Genomic DNA, 17,508 nt, shown 5'->3' on the forward strand with positions numbered 1-17,508 from the left:
CTAGTAGAGTCTTCTCTGCACCATGGTGGTGGGCACAGATCTCTTAGCATTGGCAGAAGCCGTCTCGGTACCGGATTTGCCAGAAGCATTGTCAATGTCAGACACGGAGGCCTCGCCGTTCTGGATCTTCTTACCCAAGAAGTTGGCAATGTCCTTGGCAAAGGATGGGCCGTGCTCAGAAATGAAGTTAAGACCAGCCTGCAAGATACCGTTGTCCTTGGACCAGTTGAAGATGTCTTTGGCGACAACGACACCGTTCTTCAAGGCAGACGTCAAGAAGGAGATGGAAGCCTGAGGGTCGGCAAGAGCCTTCTTCACCAAGTTCTGGACAATGCCAGTCTGTCTGATGGCGTCGACGACGGTCTGGGCAACGGAAACAAGGTCACGCTTGTCGTAGTACACGTCAGGGTTGAAGTTGTGCACCTCTGGGAGCGCCTCTCTCTTGTCGTTGTTGCTGTTGTCTCTGTTGGCAAGGAAAGTTTTCAAAAGGTTCAAGCCAGAAGAGAAGACGGCCTTGGCCACGTTGAACAAGGCAGATCTCAACTCCTCGCTGTTCCAGATGTCCGAGAAGATCGTCTGGAGCAAACCAGACTGCCACACGGCCTTGATCAAAGCGGGGCCATGGGCAATGGCGCCTCTGACGGCGGATTTGATCAAGTCACCCAAGACACTCTTGAGCTGATCGTCCTTGGTGAGAATTTGCCACACATCGCCAATGATGCCCGAGTTGGAAAGAGCAGAAAGCAAGTCGCCAAGCAAGTTGTCGGCTCTCTTGGAGAGCTCGTGGATCTCGCCGTCGTCCTCAGACAAGGAACGCTTGTGGTTCAAGGAGGCGATTTCATCCAAAATCAGCAAAGCCTGACCGACATCCTCCTTCTTGACCAAAGAGTGGGTGAATTCGGTGTTGTCAATGGAGGTTGGGGCGGCAGAAGCGAAGGAAGCTGAGGCCAAGATGGCCAAAAGAGTAGGGGTGGAGTATTTCATGATAGACGGGGCGATGTGAGGTGGGAACAAAAAACAAAAAAAGGCGAGGGATCCTGCTGCTTAAGTACCTGTGGAAAGTGGGGACGATCTGCGGGCGGTTTCTGCCGGGTGTTTCAGAAGAGGATAAAAGGGTATGGGCGGTTGGAGATTTTGCAGCACTTCCCGAAGCGGTAAAATGAGGTGCGTGGAGGTGCGCCATGGCCTGTATATAACCAAATGGACAATCCGCGCGTATGGGATTTTGGCACCGCCTGTGTGCAGTCCGCATTGTACCTTCCGCATCGGGCAAACATCAGCCGTGGCCAGGCACGACACAAGAATAGCCAAGCAGTAACCGGTGTCGAGACGGCACGAGGTGACGGCACCAAAGGGTTTATTGTGGTGCACGGGTTTTGTGTTTATTATGGGGATTCAATTATAGGGGCCTTCTTTGCGGCTATCCGAAAGGAGGGGCCCGCCAAAAAACCCCAGGGTGCCAAGAGCCGCAGCATTGTTCGATTTCCAACAGACGGGAAATCTCGTCACAAAAGGCAAGCGAGGCGAAACCTCCATAGTGATTTTGCTGGATCGAGAAGTCGCTCGTTTTGCGTGTTTCCCTTTTGGTCAGCCTCACGGTCTCAATGTCGTTTTTGCTGTGGTGTGGCTAATCGCCCAAAGAAGCAACGATCGTGAAAAAGGAATACCCGGCTTAGAAACGGCGACAGATTGTGATATTAGAGAGGTGATATTTTAAGAGGTTTAGAGATGGAAAATCAATGAATGAAAAAAATCAATAAATGAAAAAAAGTAGAGAACCGGCAGAAGGTACCAATTGATGGAAAGGAGGTGCCAGAATTGGAAGAAATGGCCGCACGGCACTATTGCCTTTTGCAGATGGACCAGATGCATGATGGAGGTGACAGAGATGATAGACGGTGAAATGTCGTTCTTTTAATAGAAGGGTGTAGGGAATTTAGGGAATTTGAATTTGAGAAGAAATTTCCAAAAGTGCTCAGATCAGCTGTTTCGGATTCGACGCTGGTGGCTTGCGAGATGAGGGCATTTTTTCCATTCCTAAAATGTCCATGGTGAAAGAGGGGCCTTCAGTCGCTAATCTAGGCGAATTGCGCTAATCATCAAAACCTCCTTTCGGGATATGGCCCATGTGACGACGGTTATGGTGCCTGTGGACGATCGTTTTGGAAATTCAGACGTACGGCGCTGGTTGGTCGTTTGGTAAGGTCTGGTGTGGATTTTGTGATTGCTTTTTTGGGAAAAGAGCTGATGGCTTTGATGGAGATTTTTCTGATTGGGTGGTTGGTTTTGTATGGTCTCCTTTGAGATGTCTTATGAGATGCGTTGACGGTGAAGCTTAATATCCAACCATGGAGGATTGACGATTGAGAAGAATGGGTCGATGGAATTTATGAGGCTTCTTGTGAAAGCTTGATTTTAAAAGCTTTGGGCCAGAAAGGACTCAATTCCAAGCCTCGTGGTCAAGCCACCCAAAGCCACTGTAATATTGCTACTTTATCCGGATGTGATGCCGGTGAAGATTTGTTTGTTCTTTTTGGAACGATCGATATGGTTGCTCTTGGAAATAAGATCTGATTTTGTCCTAGTCCTATCCATGGTCAATTTTCACCTTTCTACTCAATTGAGCTCGTCAGCTATACCCGTTGAACATCCATAAATTCACAATGTAATCAGCTAGGGGCCAAACCCTAAGGATTTCCTATCCAATCCATCCAGAATCTCCCCAAAGCATACCTTAAACTCCTACTACCTAAATCCTCTTCAATTGGACCCCACTAAACTCTCATCCACCTCCTTCTAACCATCCATTTACTCTAACCGTCCCAACCAATCCTAACCGCCTCCTATTACCCTTCATACCCTCTAAAACCTCCACAACCTCCACATGTATCCATGACAACATCACGTTGTGTGCCCTTGCATCGGATCTTGAACCCCGATCGATATTCGTATTTGCACCCACAAAAACCTCTCCCCAATTCGCCTAAACTAACCGAAAACGACTATCCTGAGCTGCTGGCTTCCAGAATCATAACCAAAATGCAATTCCATCTCGTATATCCCAAAAAGGAGATGCGATGGAATATAACGCCTTTTGCAACTCAATACCAGTCAACCCTGCCATATCCTCTTGCTTCCTTTGGTTTTTTTTTCCTTTCCCAATAACCAACCACCGTACCTGGAAGGCTGCTTTAATATGGGGCATGTTACTCGAACAAAGCTGCTCTGGTCAAAAAAGGCATCAATTCTGCTTGGCAAAAAGCGGAACAACCGACATCTATGACACTTCGGTCTTGGCTGTATTGTTCCGTGATGGGTTCACGCTGAGGGCCACTAGTTCGATTTTTTTGTTGTCACGATGGTGTTTTGGGAAATTGACCTAGTTCCGTTTTGGGTAGTTGTGTTGATACGATAAGTCTAAGCGATGCAGCCATCGAACGATGGTTTTGGAAAGCGAGACCAATGGAGGTTATGGAGTTTGATTGCTGTTGATGGTTTGGGGTATGTGTTTTTGGTTTCAGAATTGGAGGGAGCTGTTTCAAGGCCAATATTGAAGCGGTCGGACTTGTTTCATAATAACCGCCTTGTCACTCTGAATGTCTCGTCAAATTCAACTACAACATGTGAAACACTATTGTTGACGGGCCAATAGTAGCTTGGTAAGTGCAGTGAATGTTCCATGTGGGATTCTGATAAAAGAGCCTCCAGCGCCTTTAAAGCGGGATGGTCCCAGAAATTTGGAAGACTGTTCTAAGTTGCATTTTGCTGCCATGTTCAAGTTCTCCAAGAAAATGACCAAGGTGGACTCGAAGATCGATGATATCCACAACAGCTTGAGTGTGAGGTACAAGACTCTCTGGTTTAAGACACTCTTGAGGTCTGGGATTCTGAAAGCCTTTGACGATGGGTTAGCAGCCACAGGAAAGCCAGCAAAATAGGGACATTTAGATCTCGAGGCATCGGTTCATGCTTTGCTCTGTCAAAGTTGGTTCATGATCAGATCTCATTTGGCTCATATGATAGGCCCATAGTCACTCATTCAGGATGAATAGAGCCATTTGCTATTTCCAAAAAGCTCTTATCCTCAACCCCTATAAATTGAAGGAACCGTTGTTATGGCTCTTTCTTTGGTAAATTGAGTGAGGAGTCCATCTCGACAAATACCAGTGAACAAAATTCAAGGACGCTTCTTCCAAATCCACAAAATATCCAATTCTTGCCACTTCCAAATAGGATTCAGTGGAGCACCTCTGCTTCACTTAACTACAGTGGTGTCTGCACCAGACAACAGAGGCTTTGACACCATTCCAACCGCAACTACTCAAACAGCAAGGGCTCTTTTCAAAGGGGCTTTCTGAAAATACAAATGTCACAGAATGCTTCGTTTGCAAGATTTGCGGATCTTCCACGGCACATTCCACATTCTAGAAGAGGAATTGGCCCAGCAGAATGAGCCAATGCCGGAGATGTGGATGTATGAGGTGATGATTTTTGATTCTTTTTAGGTCAAATACGCTGTGGTGGGATTGCATGTTTCTTGGGAAGAAAATTCACTTTGAGGTTCTGAAAAATTTACAGTGGTTAGCTCCTTCAGATCTTTCTATTCTAGATCTTTTTGTTTCCTTCTTATCAAACAACTAATCCAAGCCACGGCTCAATTTGGTTGTCAGGATGCGTGGCAGCTTATACTGCCTATGCCGTGTGAAGAGGTATGTGAACCAGGTATGCACTAGGTATGCACTTACGATGCTGTCAATCGGGCTCGAAGCGGGCCGCTTCGGCATTTATAGTAAATTTGGAAAAACACAGAAAATGAAGGATCAGGTTCCCCGAAGCCCATTCTCTGTCCATTTCTTAAAGTACGTCATTGCTTGACCATGCCAGCATTAAATTTTTCTTTCAAGCATTTTTGCCCACAGCTTCTCTAAGACGGTTGATTTCTTCCTCAAGCTCATTAAACCTCCTCTTTGCCAGTTTATTCTCGTAGACTCTGGCTTCACGTTCTGCTTTCCACCTAGCTGTGAGCTCCTCAAGCCTGAGGTCGTATTCAGGACTGCCATCTCCTTTTTCATTTTGTCTTGAAAGCTTGTCATTTTGCTCTTCTAGTTGCACAATTCTCTTGCTAAGTTGATCAATGTGCTGCTCGTTTTCTTTCGCTCTCTGCTCTTTTTTGAGCAAAAGAGTGATATGGTCGTCAACAGAAAGATCAGCTGCCTTAGCAAAGTACTGAAACAACATCCTATGACATTCAAGTAGATCCGAAATCACATCGTCAGAATAGTCGAGAATCGATGCATCACTTTTAGTGAGGAAGTCCTTAATCGTTCTAATCTTCTCAATGGGCTCATTGATAGAACTATCGTCAACCAAGCGATCAAATGTATCAGCAAGTTTGTTAAGCTGATCTATGTCAAACTGATAAAGCTGGTGGAACCTGGCTTTGGCGTCCTCATCAATGGTGGGCTGCGCAATCTCATCGTCAAGGTGAGCATCTTGCAATTTCTCAGTGAGAATGTCAATGTTGCCTTGTAGCTTACTCTTCACCTGATTGAGTTCTTCAACCTGGTAAGAGAGTCTGGTCTTCTCTGACTGAAGCTTCCGTTGCTTCTCAACAGCTGTGTTTAGGCTGATCTTAACATCCTCTAGCTCAGATACCCGATCTCGAAGCGCTAGCTGTTCCTTCTTCCTATTATTGAGCTGTGTTGTTAGAGATGTGATGGTTGAGCTCATGTTTTGTTTCGTCAGCTTAAGCTCCATCTTCAACTCTTCATGCAAGCGGAAAAGGTCATCGTATTCCTGGCGAAGATCATCAAGCTTCCTACTCTCCGAGTTAGCGTAGGTATTATCCACCACGGAGCTTTGTCTGCTGGAGTCTTCACGCTGGTTGATTTGCCTTTGGAGATCATCAATCATAGCCTCGTATTTGTTGAACCTGGCCTCGACATCTTTGCCAAATTTGTGGGGTGTGACATCCACAGCTTCCTGAAGCTCCTCGACCTTGAGCTCAAGATCACTGTATTTGGCCTTCCATGAGGCGATCTCCTCGGTTTGTTGGCCTAGAAGCTTTTCAGTCAGTCGTGCTTCGGTTTCGTAAACCTTTATCTTCTCTTCAAGATCTGCCACTTCCTGACGTGAGCTCTCGGAGTCTATAAGGGATCGAAGCAAGGGGACCGCCAGGTTTATGTAAGATGCAGAATCATGATGCTGGACTAACTTCTCTGGAATACCAGAAGCCAGAAGAAGCTTCGATATCTCGTCCTTCAAGTCCTCGAAAGAATTGTGCAACTGATCGGCCCTCTGGTCTGCTTGACGCCATTTTACCTGACTTTCCTCTAGGTTAGCGTACAAGTCTTCCACCAAGGTCGACATCTCCTCGTTTTCCTGTCGAAGTTTCGCCACAGTCAGCTCTCTCTCCTCCCATGTTTCGTGGAAATCAGTGATGTCCTCGGCATCAATCTGCTTCTTGTCGATCAAGTCTTGGAGAAACTTGTCGTAGAGCTTCAACTGAATCTTGCAGTCTGTGAGCTGCTTCACCAAGTCTTCATGCTTTTGTGTCGAGGAAGAATCAGCCACGGTTCCCAAATTAGACCTGTTGAAAGCCAGGGCTTTTCTGATAGAGCTGATGCTTCTCTCTCCATTCGTCAGAAGCCACAGCAGGAGCTTTCTTGCGTTTTGAGTAAACTTCCCGTCATCGAGATCAATGGCCAAGTCAAATTGGGCCTTTGTGTCGTTCATAAATGATGAGTTCTGGAAATCTTGACTATTCATATCCTGGCTGGAACGTGTTGAACTCTGAAAGCTCACCTCAGCTTTAGGTGGTGACACAAAAGGTGACAGTGTTGGTCTGTTTGGGGAGCCTCGAGAAAACAGTTTTGAGAACGACTTCCTCACAACACTCTCGTTTGCAGCATCGTCGGAGTCGTCAAACTCAGATTCGTCTTCTGTTTGGTTACTTGGTGCAGCTGATCTGGAAGGATCCGTAAGAAACGAACTCAGCTGGGTCAGCGGCACCAGCGACTCAAGCGCTCGGTTGCTATTGGCTAGAAAGCCAGATTTGGCCTCTTCTGCTAGGCTAGTCATAGCAGCTTTTGTGTGAAGTTGTAGCAAACGGGTAGTGGTTGTAGCGTGGTGATGTTTACTTTTCGCACCCATATACCCAAATACCCCAGACCAGGCATCGGGAAGGACGTAAGGTGATTATTGGCAGGTCCAGAAGGAAAAACAGTAAAGGGGCTTTCTAGATGAGTAGCTCTGGAAAAACTCTTCAAAATAGTGAGAGTTTTGCGTTTTTATCTAAAACTTTGCATGGTATTCAGCATGAACGCAATGGCATGTTTCGCAGCCAATATTAGCACTCCGATACACCAATTATATGGAAGAAGCATAAAGGAAGTCATGTTGGATCATCTCATAATGCCAATCCTTGATTTCCGTCATCATCATTGCAAATTGTAACCCATAATAGCCTCACTCTAGCCGAAACCACTTCTTCCAAATCGGCTAGCAACTCCCCTCTCTCGCTATTTCTACACTTCCGCTCGTCATTACATTTAATCATTCTACACTAGCTGGCCATCTCGGTGTCCTCGTCCTCGTCGTCCTCGTCGTCCTCCTTGGCAAACTTGACCGCCTCCTCAAACAAGTCCTCGGGCACAAACTGGTGCAACCCATTAGTCTCCTCCGTCAGACACCACGACATCTCCAACTCGAAATCCTTGTCCTTGTTGTCCTCGTGGGCCTGGTATATGATTCTGGCGGCATGCTTAGCAGCCTCTCTCACTGTCAAGTTTTCGAAGTCCAATTTCTCCAACTCAGACTTGGCAGTTTGTCTGCCCTTTCCTGTGGCAGCTCCCGTGTAGCCCCAGTAGGTTCCACTGGGCTCAATCATGTACAAGTGGGGTCCGTTATCGTCAACACCACCCAAAATCGAAACCACGCCAAACGGACGCACAGAGTTGTAACACGTGTAGTTCTGGACGTAGATACCCAAACGGTCCATCAAATGGGGCACACTGACAGGGGTCTTATATATGTTCTTGAAGGATTCAGCCTCATCACGGCCTCTGTTCACGAAATGACGTCCATCCGGTAACAACCCAGAGTAGGCCACACCAATGTGTCTATCTATGGTCTGGATTCTCTTGTTTTTGCCTGGAACAAGCAACTTGGAGTTGACAATCTTCTCCACCGCCAACACTATGCCGTCTTTGGCCTTGATGCCTATGGAAGTACCTCCGTTCTCCACTGCCTTCATGGCGTACTCCACCTGGAAGTTTCTGCCATCAGGAGAGAAGACCGAGTTTGAAAGGTCGTAGCCGGTTCCGATGGAGGTCTGGATGTTAGTGGTTTTACAGGTTTGGCTTGTTCAATTGACATACCATGTTATCGTTGAAGTGTAGAGATCGCCACTGTCGATATTTGAGAACTTGGTGCCAGAGAGGTCATGTGACCCACTAGGGTGGTGCTTTCAAAACAGGGTATTGGGCTGAATGAATGGGAAAACTTCTTGGGGGGTATAAACAAGAGAAGACAGAAAAGTCATTTTTGTTCTTTTTCGTTGTGGCTGTAGTATTGTACCATGGTGTTCTGGGTTGAGGGTGCTCAAGCAAGGTTGAGATTTACCAAGCCACCGCTGGGGAGGTCAAGACGATATCTAAAATAATCAAAAATAATTTACAGTAATATATCGAGGTTTTTTTGCACCAGAATTTAACTCTTATGCTTTTTGCATTCTATCAAATGTACGGTGCCGTAGCCAATCAATGGCTGCAACTGTACACTTTCACACTATCAAAACGTATCGCTGAATGTAGCTGACAGAAGTCAGCCTTATTCCTTGGTGGTTTCGAAAGAGGTCACGTTTATCAACAGCAAGTCACCATTGTTACAATTCTGACCCGCCCATCTTGGCTATATCAATCTTACCATAGACAGTCGCATTAGCCTCAAGAACTCGTAATCAACTTCACCAAGTTCCAAAACTAACAAACCCCTTTTCCTCCTTTCATGTGTACCCCCTTTCCCTGAACCAAAAAAGACCAAGCCTCCCCACCAAATTCCGCCGTTACCGTGAATCTGACGCACCCTCGGACTACTCCATACCGAATCGCACATTTTCATCTCCATCACCATGTGGCAGTTCAAATGGCCCTGGCTCGGCGTGGCCGTATGTACTCAAATCGCTACATTTACGAAACTTTCTAACCACAGATTCCACTGCTTCTTATTCTGGGCATCGGCACAGGCTCGTTGTTCTTTGTCTTTAGACACCATATGACATCAGAAGGTCAGCTCGCGTACTTCGGCCTTATGGTGGCCGTTGGGTTCTCCTATTTTCTAGCGGTGGTCACTTCGCCAGGAAAACCACCAAAGGACTATAAACCACAGAAAAACCAATGGAAGGTTTGGTGCAACAAGTGCAATCTTTACAAACCTCCTAGAACCCATCACTGCAAACAGTGTCAGACGTGTGTTTTGGCAATGGACCACCACTGTCCGTGGACAAACAACTGTGTTGGTCATGGGAACATGCCCCATTTCATGAGATTCTTGTTTTGGGTCCTTGGAGGAACGGGATACACGTTTTACTTGCTTTCACTTAGAGCCCTCGAGTTCTACGAGGACCGCGATCTCCCAGCGTACCTTGTGGACCGTTCCGAGCTTGCCGCGGTTATCATTCTTCTTTTGGTCGATGGCTTCGTCTTCTTTGCCATTTCCATTTTGGCTCTTCGGTGTGTTTTCCATATCGCCAGCGGAAAGACCCAGATTGAGGTATGGGAGATGGAGCGGATCGAGGCCCAGTTCCATACCGAGCGTCTCTGGTACCAGATCAGGAAGAATTACAAGGAAGTTCACGGCGAGGAGCTTCCCGAACTCACTTCATGGAACATCAGTGCACGTTACTACGACGGCGATCCTTTGGAGGTTGACGAGGACGTTCCATTGAGAGAGCTCGGGCAGGAGGCCGAGGAGGCCGAAGCGTCGCTTATTCCCGAGGCCTTCACTCCCGACGACGTTATCTTCCCTTACGATCTTGGCTTTTTCAAAAACTTTGTCAACGCATTGGGCTACCCATGGAGTTTCATTCTCTTCTGGGGCCTGCCTCGAGGAAACGGCTACGAATTTGAGTGCAATGACGACGACGACCAATTGAATCTTCCTTGGCCTCCAGATGGAGGTTCTACAGACTTTGTGGCTAGGGAATACACCGATGACGAATTGCGTGAGTTGGGTAACCCAACACTTATCAAGAAGCATTTGGACCCTCGCAGCCGCATGCCTCGGAGCGAGTGGACCAACGACATGGGCGAGACGCTTCAGGACTTCGGTGTGGACGTTGACGGAGAGGACGATTTACAATTGGAGAAGGGCTCAATTGGAGACTGTGAAGAAGAAAGCGAAGCGGGAAACACCATCAATGCGGCCGAAGTGGGACGCACGTAATTTACGGGTTTGGTAGTGCAAAAAGAGAGTCTGTTCAAGGTTGCAAACTGTGGAGTCATTGTGCAAACAGAAGAACGCAACAGCGGTGCAGCTTGACGTGTTCTCGCGCAAGCGAAAATACTAATTGAGAGAGAGACCTGAGGGCAGCCACCTACCTCGAAAACACCACAACACCATAACACGAGCATGTAAGGTGAGTGAATTCCTCGTGGAAATCACGTAATTCGAGCATGACGCTTTTCTTTCAATTTTATCGCTTTTTCTTGGGCATTGCTGAAGGATGCTGGGTGCACTTGAGTGCGTTAATAAAGTGATGGCACGTGAGTGCGGGTGATTTGGACAGAATGGCTGCGAATTCTCCAGCCTGCGGTATAAAAACGCTGGTCGGTCCCATTGCTTCATTATCCAACCATGACTGAAAAAACCACCTTGAGATTGGGCTCCGTCGCCCCAGACTTCACTGCCGAGACCTCCAACGGCTCAATTTCTTTCCACGACTTCATTGGTGACTCCTGGGCCATTCTCTTCTCCCACCCAGACGACTTCACCCCAGTGTGTACCACCGAGTTGGGTGCTTTCGCCAAGTTGCAGCCTGAGTTTGAGAAGAGAAACACCAAGCTCATTGGTTTGTCTGCCAACGGTACCGAATCCCACAAGGCTTGGATCAAGGACATTGATGAGATCACTGGCTCCCAGTTGACTTTCCCAATCATTGCCGACCCAGAGAGAAAGGTTGCTCACGCCTACGACATGATTGACTACCAGGATGCCACCAACATTGACAACAAGGGTGTTCAGTTCACCATCAGATCCGTGTTCATCATTGACCCATCCAAGAAGATCAGATTGATCTTGTCCTACCCTGCTTCTACCGGTAGAAACACCGCCGAGGTGTTGAGAGTCTTGGACTCTTTGCAGACTGGTGACAAGCACAGAGTCACCACCCCTATCAACTGGGTTCCAGGTGACGATGTCATTGTCCACCCAACTGTGTCCAACGAGGAGGCCAAGACCTTGTTCCCTAAGTTCCGTATCATCAAGCCATACTTGCGTTTGACCCCATTGGAGAAGCAGTAAGTGCTATTGACTAGCCCTCTGTATAGATAATACGTATTTTGATTGCAGTGTAGAGCTGGGACGTAATTGATGTGACGATCGCGCCACAGTTTTTCGTCCCCAGAAGAAGGCTTTGGACTCATTGACATGGTACATAAGCTGTAGGAAGGTTTAGCCGTGCTTCCATTGATGCCTTTGGGAATATCTCCCCGCATTGAGTTTACGGCATCTCTATAGCACTAGCTCGATGGTCCTATAATAGTATTGCATGAGTCCACAAAGCAATAGACTAAAAATGGGACGAATTTCTTTTGAATGCTGAATCAAAATCTAGAAGAAAACCATCGTGTCCGATTTATGCTTCTTTTTTGTCACGCCAAGTCAAAAGCTGTTGTATGCTTCAGTGCTTCAGACTACTGATAAGAGTGGCTGCGAAAACCACAACCTCTAAGTGTAGCTATCATGAGGCAAAGAAAGGCGAAGCTATTTAAGGAAACCGTTCCACTCAATGATTAAAACCAGATTGATTAGAAGAGTTCTACACCTTGTCTTACGTTAATTATCTTGTCGGTATCCTTGGCCGGACTACAAAGCTCCTATACAACCTAGAAGACACTCATCAAGGCAAGTTGAACCAGACCAGGGCAATTGCCCAAAATTACTTTCTCTTCCTTTTGACCGAATAAAATATTTCCTCTTTTCCTGAATGATCACAGTCATCCCAACATATGCCCTGTTCCTTCCTCTCAATCCCAGTACTGAGCATTTTCGCACATCAACATCACCACTCCACTCTCATCAACTGAACCAACAAGCCATGAGGTCCACATTGCGGCGCTGCCTGCTCCCACTCCGGAAAACAGGCTCTTTTAGGAAACTGCTCCGTCCTCTAGCGCTGGTCGCCCTACAATTACCAAAACCGCTTCCTTTGCCTTCAGGTCTTCACTGTATAAATGGGCTACCCCAAGGGCTGGTTGCTTTCCTGGAGAAAAACGACTTTGATCCCGAGGAGCAGGAAAGAAAGGCCAACTTGGGTGCTCTAGTCGACGAAATGCGCCTGCTTGTGCCCGGAATGGTTCATGAAACGCTTCCAAAAAGCATAGTGCTGCCCGATATAATGCTACGGATCTGCCCTTCACATTTCGACCAGATGAACGCTTTCTTACCGAATATAAAGGGGCACGTTTCGTATTACGCCACCTGCAAAGCACTCCAGTTGTTCATGACGTCGGTAGTCGTGAACCCTAATGTTCAACTTCACATCCAGAGCTTACGAACCACCACCGCCTCAGACTTGCCTTGCGTTTACCCACACTCACAGAAGATCATAGTGAGATGGACAACCTGTCCAGAAGGCTGTACTCACCTAAGAAGAAAGGTCAATGGTAGCCACAAAACAGGAGATGCTAAGCTAGGCAGCCACCGATGGTCCAGAATCGACACTGACAAGTTTGTAGATGCTCAGGAGAACCCATACAACTGGCTGCTTTCTTCATCGTTGGCTGGTCTCACCAAAGGCATTATCGGGCTCAAAAAAGAGGAGGAGGATTTGGAGAGGGTGGTGCTGGGCATCTTTATCTTCGAACTTAACACAAAAAACGATCATATCGTCGCACATACCATTGAGGATATGGATGTTATCGAGCGCAGGGAACTGCAAGGCGTTGATGGCAAACTACGTGTGTGCTAGGCTTCAAAGACCGTGACGGCTACTTTGTATATAGAACCATCTCATCGTATATAGCATTCAAATGAGACCAAAGAATTTGGATCGCTTCTCCTCCTCTTCTCCTACCAAGAGAAGAGCTCGTCTAGCCAAATATGAGGCTCGCTCATGTTTGCCGAAGGGCCTGCCTTCAAATTTCGAAACAGAATCCCAAAATGCCTCACTGTTCTTGTCGCTGTCAACTTGGAATCTATCTTTGGTTTGTAGAACACCGAGAAGGTTTGTTGTGAGTGCAAGCTGTCTGTTCATCAACGTTCTGTTTTCCAGCAAATCGAGCATGATCTTAAACTGGACAAGCAAAAGCATTGAGAGAAGAAGGCTTCCCACGGTAGCAAAAATGCCAAGCGGTGAAGTGAATGAAAAAGAGACCTTCTCCTTCTTTTTCTTTTGCTTGACCACTTTCGGTTGTGGTGCCACTCCCTCCTCCTTCTCCGCCGCTTCGACATCAGCCTTAAGCGCTGGTGGGCCAGAAGCGAGGAAGGTGTGGTCCGAAATCTCCTTGTGTAACAGTTCTATTAGATCCTTTGCAGCGGCTGCTTGTGCAGATTGCGTCAGGTTTTCAACCATCTTCTTGATCCAGGAGGAGCCGGTCCACTTGACGTGGTATGCTATGCGGACTCTCGTGGTATTGGCCTCACCCCACGTGAAGTAGTATCTTGTCCTCACAGTGAATGCTCCTCCAGAAGGCACATCTGGAGTAGACGTCACAGAAAGTAGCACAACATAGTCTGCAAAATTGAGATGCTCAATGATTTCACTCACGATACATCGCGTGGACTTGGGACCAATCGAGTAGCCCAAAGCTCTTTTGTAGACATACTTCCTCTCCAACTTTGTGGGATCGTCTTCCATGGGATGGTAGTCGTCGTACTTTGTGATTTCTGAGGCATCATGAGTCTCGAGGAACTTCGAGTGGAAGCTTGTATCGTTACTTCCAAACAAGATATCAAAAACCGTTCCCATAGGAGCCGATATTGTGGCCTGGCAAATCTCACTCTCGAGATCGCTATCTTCGAAAGTTTTGCTCACGCTAGTTGGGTGGTGTGTTTCTGGACCCATGTTCTTGTAAGAACTGTCAGGTTTCAAGCGCTGAATTTTTGTCGACACTATTTCTGATTCTTGTGACGGGGCATCATCATCTAAGCTTTGTTCCGTTTCAGGAGAGTCGAGCGGTGTCTCCGAGTTGCTATAATCGCTCTCCTCGTCACTCTCAGATTCTGAACTCGACAGCGCATTAATTTCGCCATTTCGAATCTCTGGAGCGTCATCCTCGTCTATAGAATTGATGTAAGAGTCTATCTTTCCCTCCGTGCTGGAGGAAGGGTTATCCTTTGATTTGATGGGCAAGGGTGGAGAGGAGTCAAGCTCGGATTGTTCTTTGCCTGTGGATGCCAGCCACACTGTCCTAAGAAAGTCGTATGTCGAGTCTCGGGAAAGGAAACTGGCAAAGTTGTGCTTTGCCTCCTTGGTCTCGATGGAAATGCCGTTGGGAAAGAGACCCGCAGTCGACTTCTTGTCAATGCGCTGAATATCTTCAAACGGCACAATGAGACTGGTGACCCAGCCCAACAAGTTCGAATTGAAGCAAAGCGAGTGTTCGGTGACGTATAGTCTTCCTTGTAGCAAAATCTCTCTGCTCAAGGCACAGGCAAAGTCGTCCAAGAGCCGGTCAGTCAAGTCAAGACTTCGAAAAAGCTGGTGAAAGTCCACATTTCTTTTCATCGTAGCGTACCTGTAGTGTGTGTCCTTGTACTTGTCAGCCACGTACAACTTCGGATCGAACTTGTCTCTCTCTAGCTCGTTCTGCTGGTCGACAAATGCCGGCCCGAGACCTTCGGACACGGTCTTCTTATGGCCCTTTCGGTAGGCAATAATTTTGGGTGATGCGGCGAAATCGCCTGAGCTTTCTAGTGCCGCTGCCGCTGCCATTTCGCTGAGCTGAGCGCTCTGGGAGTCCTGCTCCTGCTGTTTCTGCCATATTTTGATAGAATTGCTGAGATCTGTTTTCGGCGTTAGCGGCGGGCTAGAAGAGCCGTCGGCCAAGGCGTTGGTGGAGCCCTCCTTCGACATGACTGAGCTGGCATCTTTCTTCGTTGTGTGGGGATCAGCAGGCACTGCTTTTGGCATGAACCCGCTTCCCTTGCCGATGGACGCTGAAGACGGGCCCGGCAGACTGGCTGACACGGAACGAAACAGCATGATATCCGCTTTGTTTGTGGAATTTTTGGGTAGTTTCCGTCCCTCTGGCAGTTCAGGCCCGGGTTTATGGCCATCACTGACAGACCCGTCGGGACTATCCTCACCTCCTTCGCCCTCTAGAGGTAAAAGTTCAGTAGAAGGCGGAAACGAGTAGGACCATGCATCGTCATCTTCTTCCATGGCGGTTAGTGAGAAGAATCGTAGTACGTGGTATAATGGACTGAATCAGAGGTGAGTCCGTATCATTGTGCAGACCGCCTAGACAGAGCGAATGACGTTTTCTTGGGTGCGATTCACTTGACTACCACAAGTGAAGTACTACCACTAATGGTGACTACCACAGTGAAGTACCACCACTAATGGTGTTCTACAAAAAAACTCGTCGGACTGTTTATTCAACAAACAGGTAGTCCTATGCAAATTAAATACCTCAACCAAAGCCTGTAGTATAAAAAGAAAAGGCATGAGCAGAATTGAAGGGCCCTGCTAGTCGTTCATGACCATGGCAGGAAAAGAGCGCCACAAAGCAGCTTACTGGTTCTCGGGACGCAACTTTCTCACCTCCTTGCCGACCTTCCAGATCTCCATGTTTCTGATGGTCTCCAACTCCTCCTCCAATCTCTCTCTGTAGTCGGGGGCACCGTTGAAGTCCAAGGATCTCTGGGTCTCGGTACCGTTTCTCACAGACTCGTACAAGTCGCTGAAGACTGGCTTCAAGGCATCCTTGAATCTTGGGTACCAGTCAAGAGCACCTCTTCTGGCGGTGGTGGAGCAGGCGTCGTACATGTAGTCCATACCGTACTTACCAATCAATGGGTAAAGAGACTGGGTGGCCTCCTCAACGGTCTCGTTGAAAGCCTCAGATGGGGAGTGGCCGTTCTCTCTCAACACCTCGTACTGGGCCAAGAACATACCGTGGATACCGCCCATAAGACAGCCTCTCTCACCGTAAAGGTCAGAGTTCACCTCTCTCTCGAAAGTGGTCTGGTAAACGTAACCGGAACCAATGGCAACAGCCATGGCAATGGCCTTCTCCTCGGCCTTACCGGTCACGTCGTTCCACACGGCGTAAGAGGAGTTGATACCTCTGCCCTCGAGGAACAAGGATCTGACGGTTCTACCGGAACCCTTTGGAGCAGCCAAGATGACATCAACGTCGGATGGTGGCTCAACCTTGGTCAAGTCCTTGAAGACTGGGGAGAAGCCGTGCGAGAAGTACAAGGTCTTGCCCTCGGTGATCAAGGGCTTGAGCTCGGGCCAGGTCTCGGACTGGGCAGCGTCAGACAACAAGTTCATGATGTAGGTACCCTTGCCAATGGCCTCCTTGACGTCGAACAAGTTCTCGCCTGGAACCCAGCCGTCCTCAATGGCGGCCTTCCAAGAGGCACCGTCCTTTCTGACACCAATGATGACGTTGAGACCGTTGTCTCTCAAGTTCAAACCCTGGCCGTAACCCTGAGAGCCGTAACCAATCAAGGCCAAGGTGTCGTCCTTGAAGTACTCCAACAATTTCTCTCTTGGCCAGTCGGCACGCTCGTGGACAATTTCCTCAGTGCCACCAAAGTTGATGGTTTTGAGGCCACGGGTGGCCATTGGGGCGGTTCTGACAGCAGTCTTGGTGGTGGCTCTGGTAGCCAAAGCAGCAAGAGATCTCTTGGCGGCCATCTGCTTAGCAGCGGCACCGGTGGCCTGGCGGGCCATGCGCATGGAAGCGTTTCTGAAAGACATGATCAGTAAAAAAGTTCTTGTTGGTGGGAAAAAAAAGTCCTGGGATTGGGCGCTCTTTATATGTCGACGAGGCCTGGACAGTGAAAAACTTTCCTCCCCGGTGCAGGCCCGGTTCCGGCCCCGCAGTACCGCAACGCAGCGGACGCATTTTACAATCGTGCTTCGCCAATTGGAGGATGTCAATGTGTCATGTCGTGTATTTTCTGATTTCTGAATGAGGTTTTATGAATTATGAATGTGTTTGACATCTCTTCAAACACCGCTGGGCCGCGTCTATTACTCATGCTTTGGCTGCAGGCTTGTAACCCGGATGTCCGGTGATTTTGTGTGACTTTTCAGGTGTTGATGAATTGAGG

General features: G+C 47.9%; 8 protein-coding genes across 8 annotated transcripts; 3 read left to right on the plus strand and 5 right to left on the minus strand. All coding sequences in view use genetic code 12, as the record gives it.

The window, feature by feature from the left end:
* On the minus strand, window positions 1–984 carry OP4 (Op4p; the record flags this gene model as incomplete). The annotated part of the gene is made up of 1 exon (XM_025480238.1): window positions 1–984. One exon carries the CDS (start codon window positions 982–984, stop codon window positions 1–3), a length of 984 nt encoding a protein of 327 aa, XP_025334538.1.
* Window positions 985–4,899: 3,915 nt separating this feature from the next.
* On the minus strand, window positions 4,900–7,080 carry CXQ87_001707 (uncharacterized protein; the record flags this gene model as incomplete). The annotated part of the gene is made up of 1 exon (XM_025480239.1): window positions 4,900–7,080. The coding sequence occupies one exon, from the start codon at window positions 7,078–7,080 to the stop codon at window positions 4,900–4,902; it is 2,181 nt and encodes a 726-aa protein (XP_025334539.1).
* A 484-nt stretch (window positions 7,081–7,564) lies between these two features.
* On the minus strand, window positions 7,565–8,381 carry PRE10 (proteasome core particle subunit alpha 7; the record flags this gene model as incomplete). Its single annotated transcript, XM_025480240.1, has 2 exons — window positions 7,565–8,332; window positions 8,379–8,381. The coding sequence occupies 2 exons, from the start codon at window positions 8,379–8,381 to the stop codon at window positions 7,565–7,567; spliced, it is 771 nt and encodes a 256-aa protein (XP_025334540.1).
* Window positions 8,382–9,273: 892 nt separating this feature from the next.
* On the plus strand, window positions 9,274–10,443 carry CXQ87_001709 (palmitoyltransferase; the record flags this gene model as incomplete). The annotated part of the gene is made up of 1 exon (XM_025480241.1): window positions 9,274–10,443. The coding sequence occupies one exon, from the start codon at window positions 9,274–9,276 to the stop codon at window positions 10,441–10,443; it is 1,170 nt and encodes a 389-aa protein (XP_025334541.1).
* A 411-nt stretch (window positions 10,444–10,854) lies between these two features.
* PRX1 (thioredoxin peroxidase) lies at window positions 10,855–11,520 on the plus strand (the record flags this gene model as incomplete). The annotated part of the gene is made up of 1 exon (XM_025480242.1): window positions 10,855–11,520. One exon carries the CDS (start codon window positions 10,855–10,857, stop codon window positions 11,518–11,520), a length of 666 nt encoding a protein of 221 aa, XP_025334542.1.
* Window positions 11,521–12,316: 796 nt separating this feature from the next.
* CXQ87_001711 (uncharacterized protein) lies at window positions 12,317–13,189 on the plus strand (the record flags this gene model as incomplete). Its single annotated transcript, XM_025480243.1, has 1 exon — window positions 12,317–13,189. One exon carries the CDS (start codon window positions 12,317–12,319, stop codon window positions 13,187–13,189), a length of 873 nt encoding a protein of 290 aa, XP_025334543.1.
* Window positions 13,190–13,246: 57 nt separating this feature from the next.
* CXQ87_001712 (uncharacterized protein) lies at window positions 13,247–15,604 on the minus strand (the record flags this gene model as incomplete). Its single annotated transcript, XM_025480244.1, has 1 exon — window positions 13,247–15,604. The coding sequence occupies one exon, from the start codon at window positions 15,602–15,604 to the stop codon at window positions 13,247–13,249; it is 2,358 nt and encodes a 785-aa protein (XP_025334544.1).
* Window positions 15,605–15,955: 351 nt separating this feature from the next.
* Window positions 15,956–17,152, minus strand: ILV5 (ketol-acid reductoisomerase; the record flags this gene model as incomplete). The annotated part of the gene is made up of 1 exon (XM_025480245.1): window positions 15,956–17,152. The coding sequence occupies one exon, from the start codon at window positions 17,150–17,152 to the stop codon at window positions 15,956–15,958; it is 1,197 nt and encodes a 398-aa protein (XP_025334545.1).
* Window positions 17,153–17,508: the final 356 nt, after the last annotated feature.

This window comes from Candidozyma duobushaemuli, assembly GCF_002926085.2.
Source record: "Candidozyma duobushaemuli strain B09383 chromosome Unknown B_B09383, whole genome shotgun sequence".
Taxonomy (NCBI): domain Eukaryota; kingdom Fungi; phylum Ascomycota; class Pichiomycetes; order Serinales; family Metschnikowiaceae; genus Candidozyma; species Candidozyma duobushaemuli.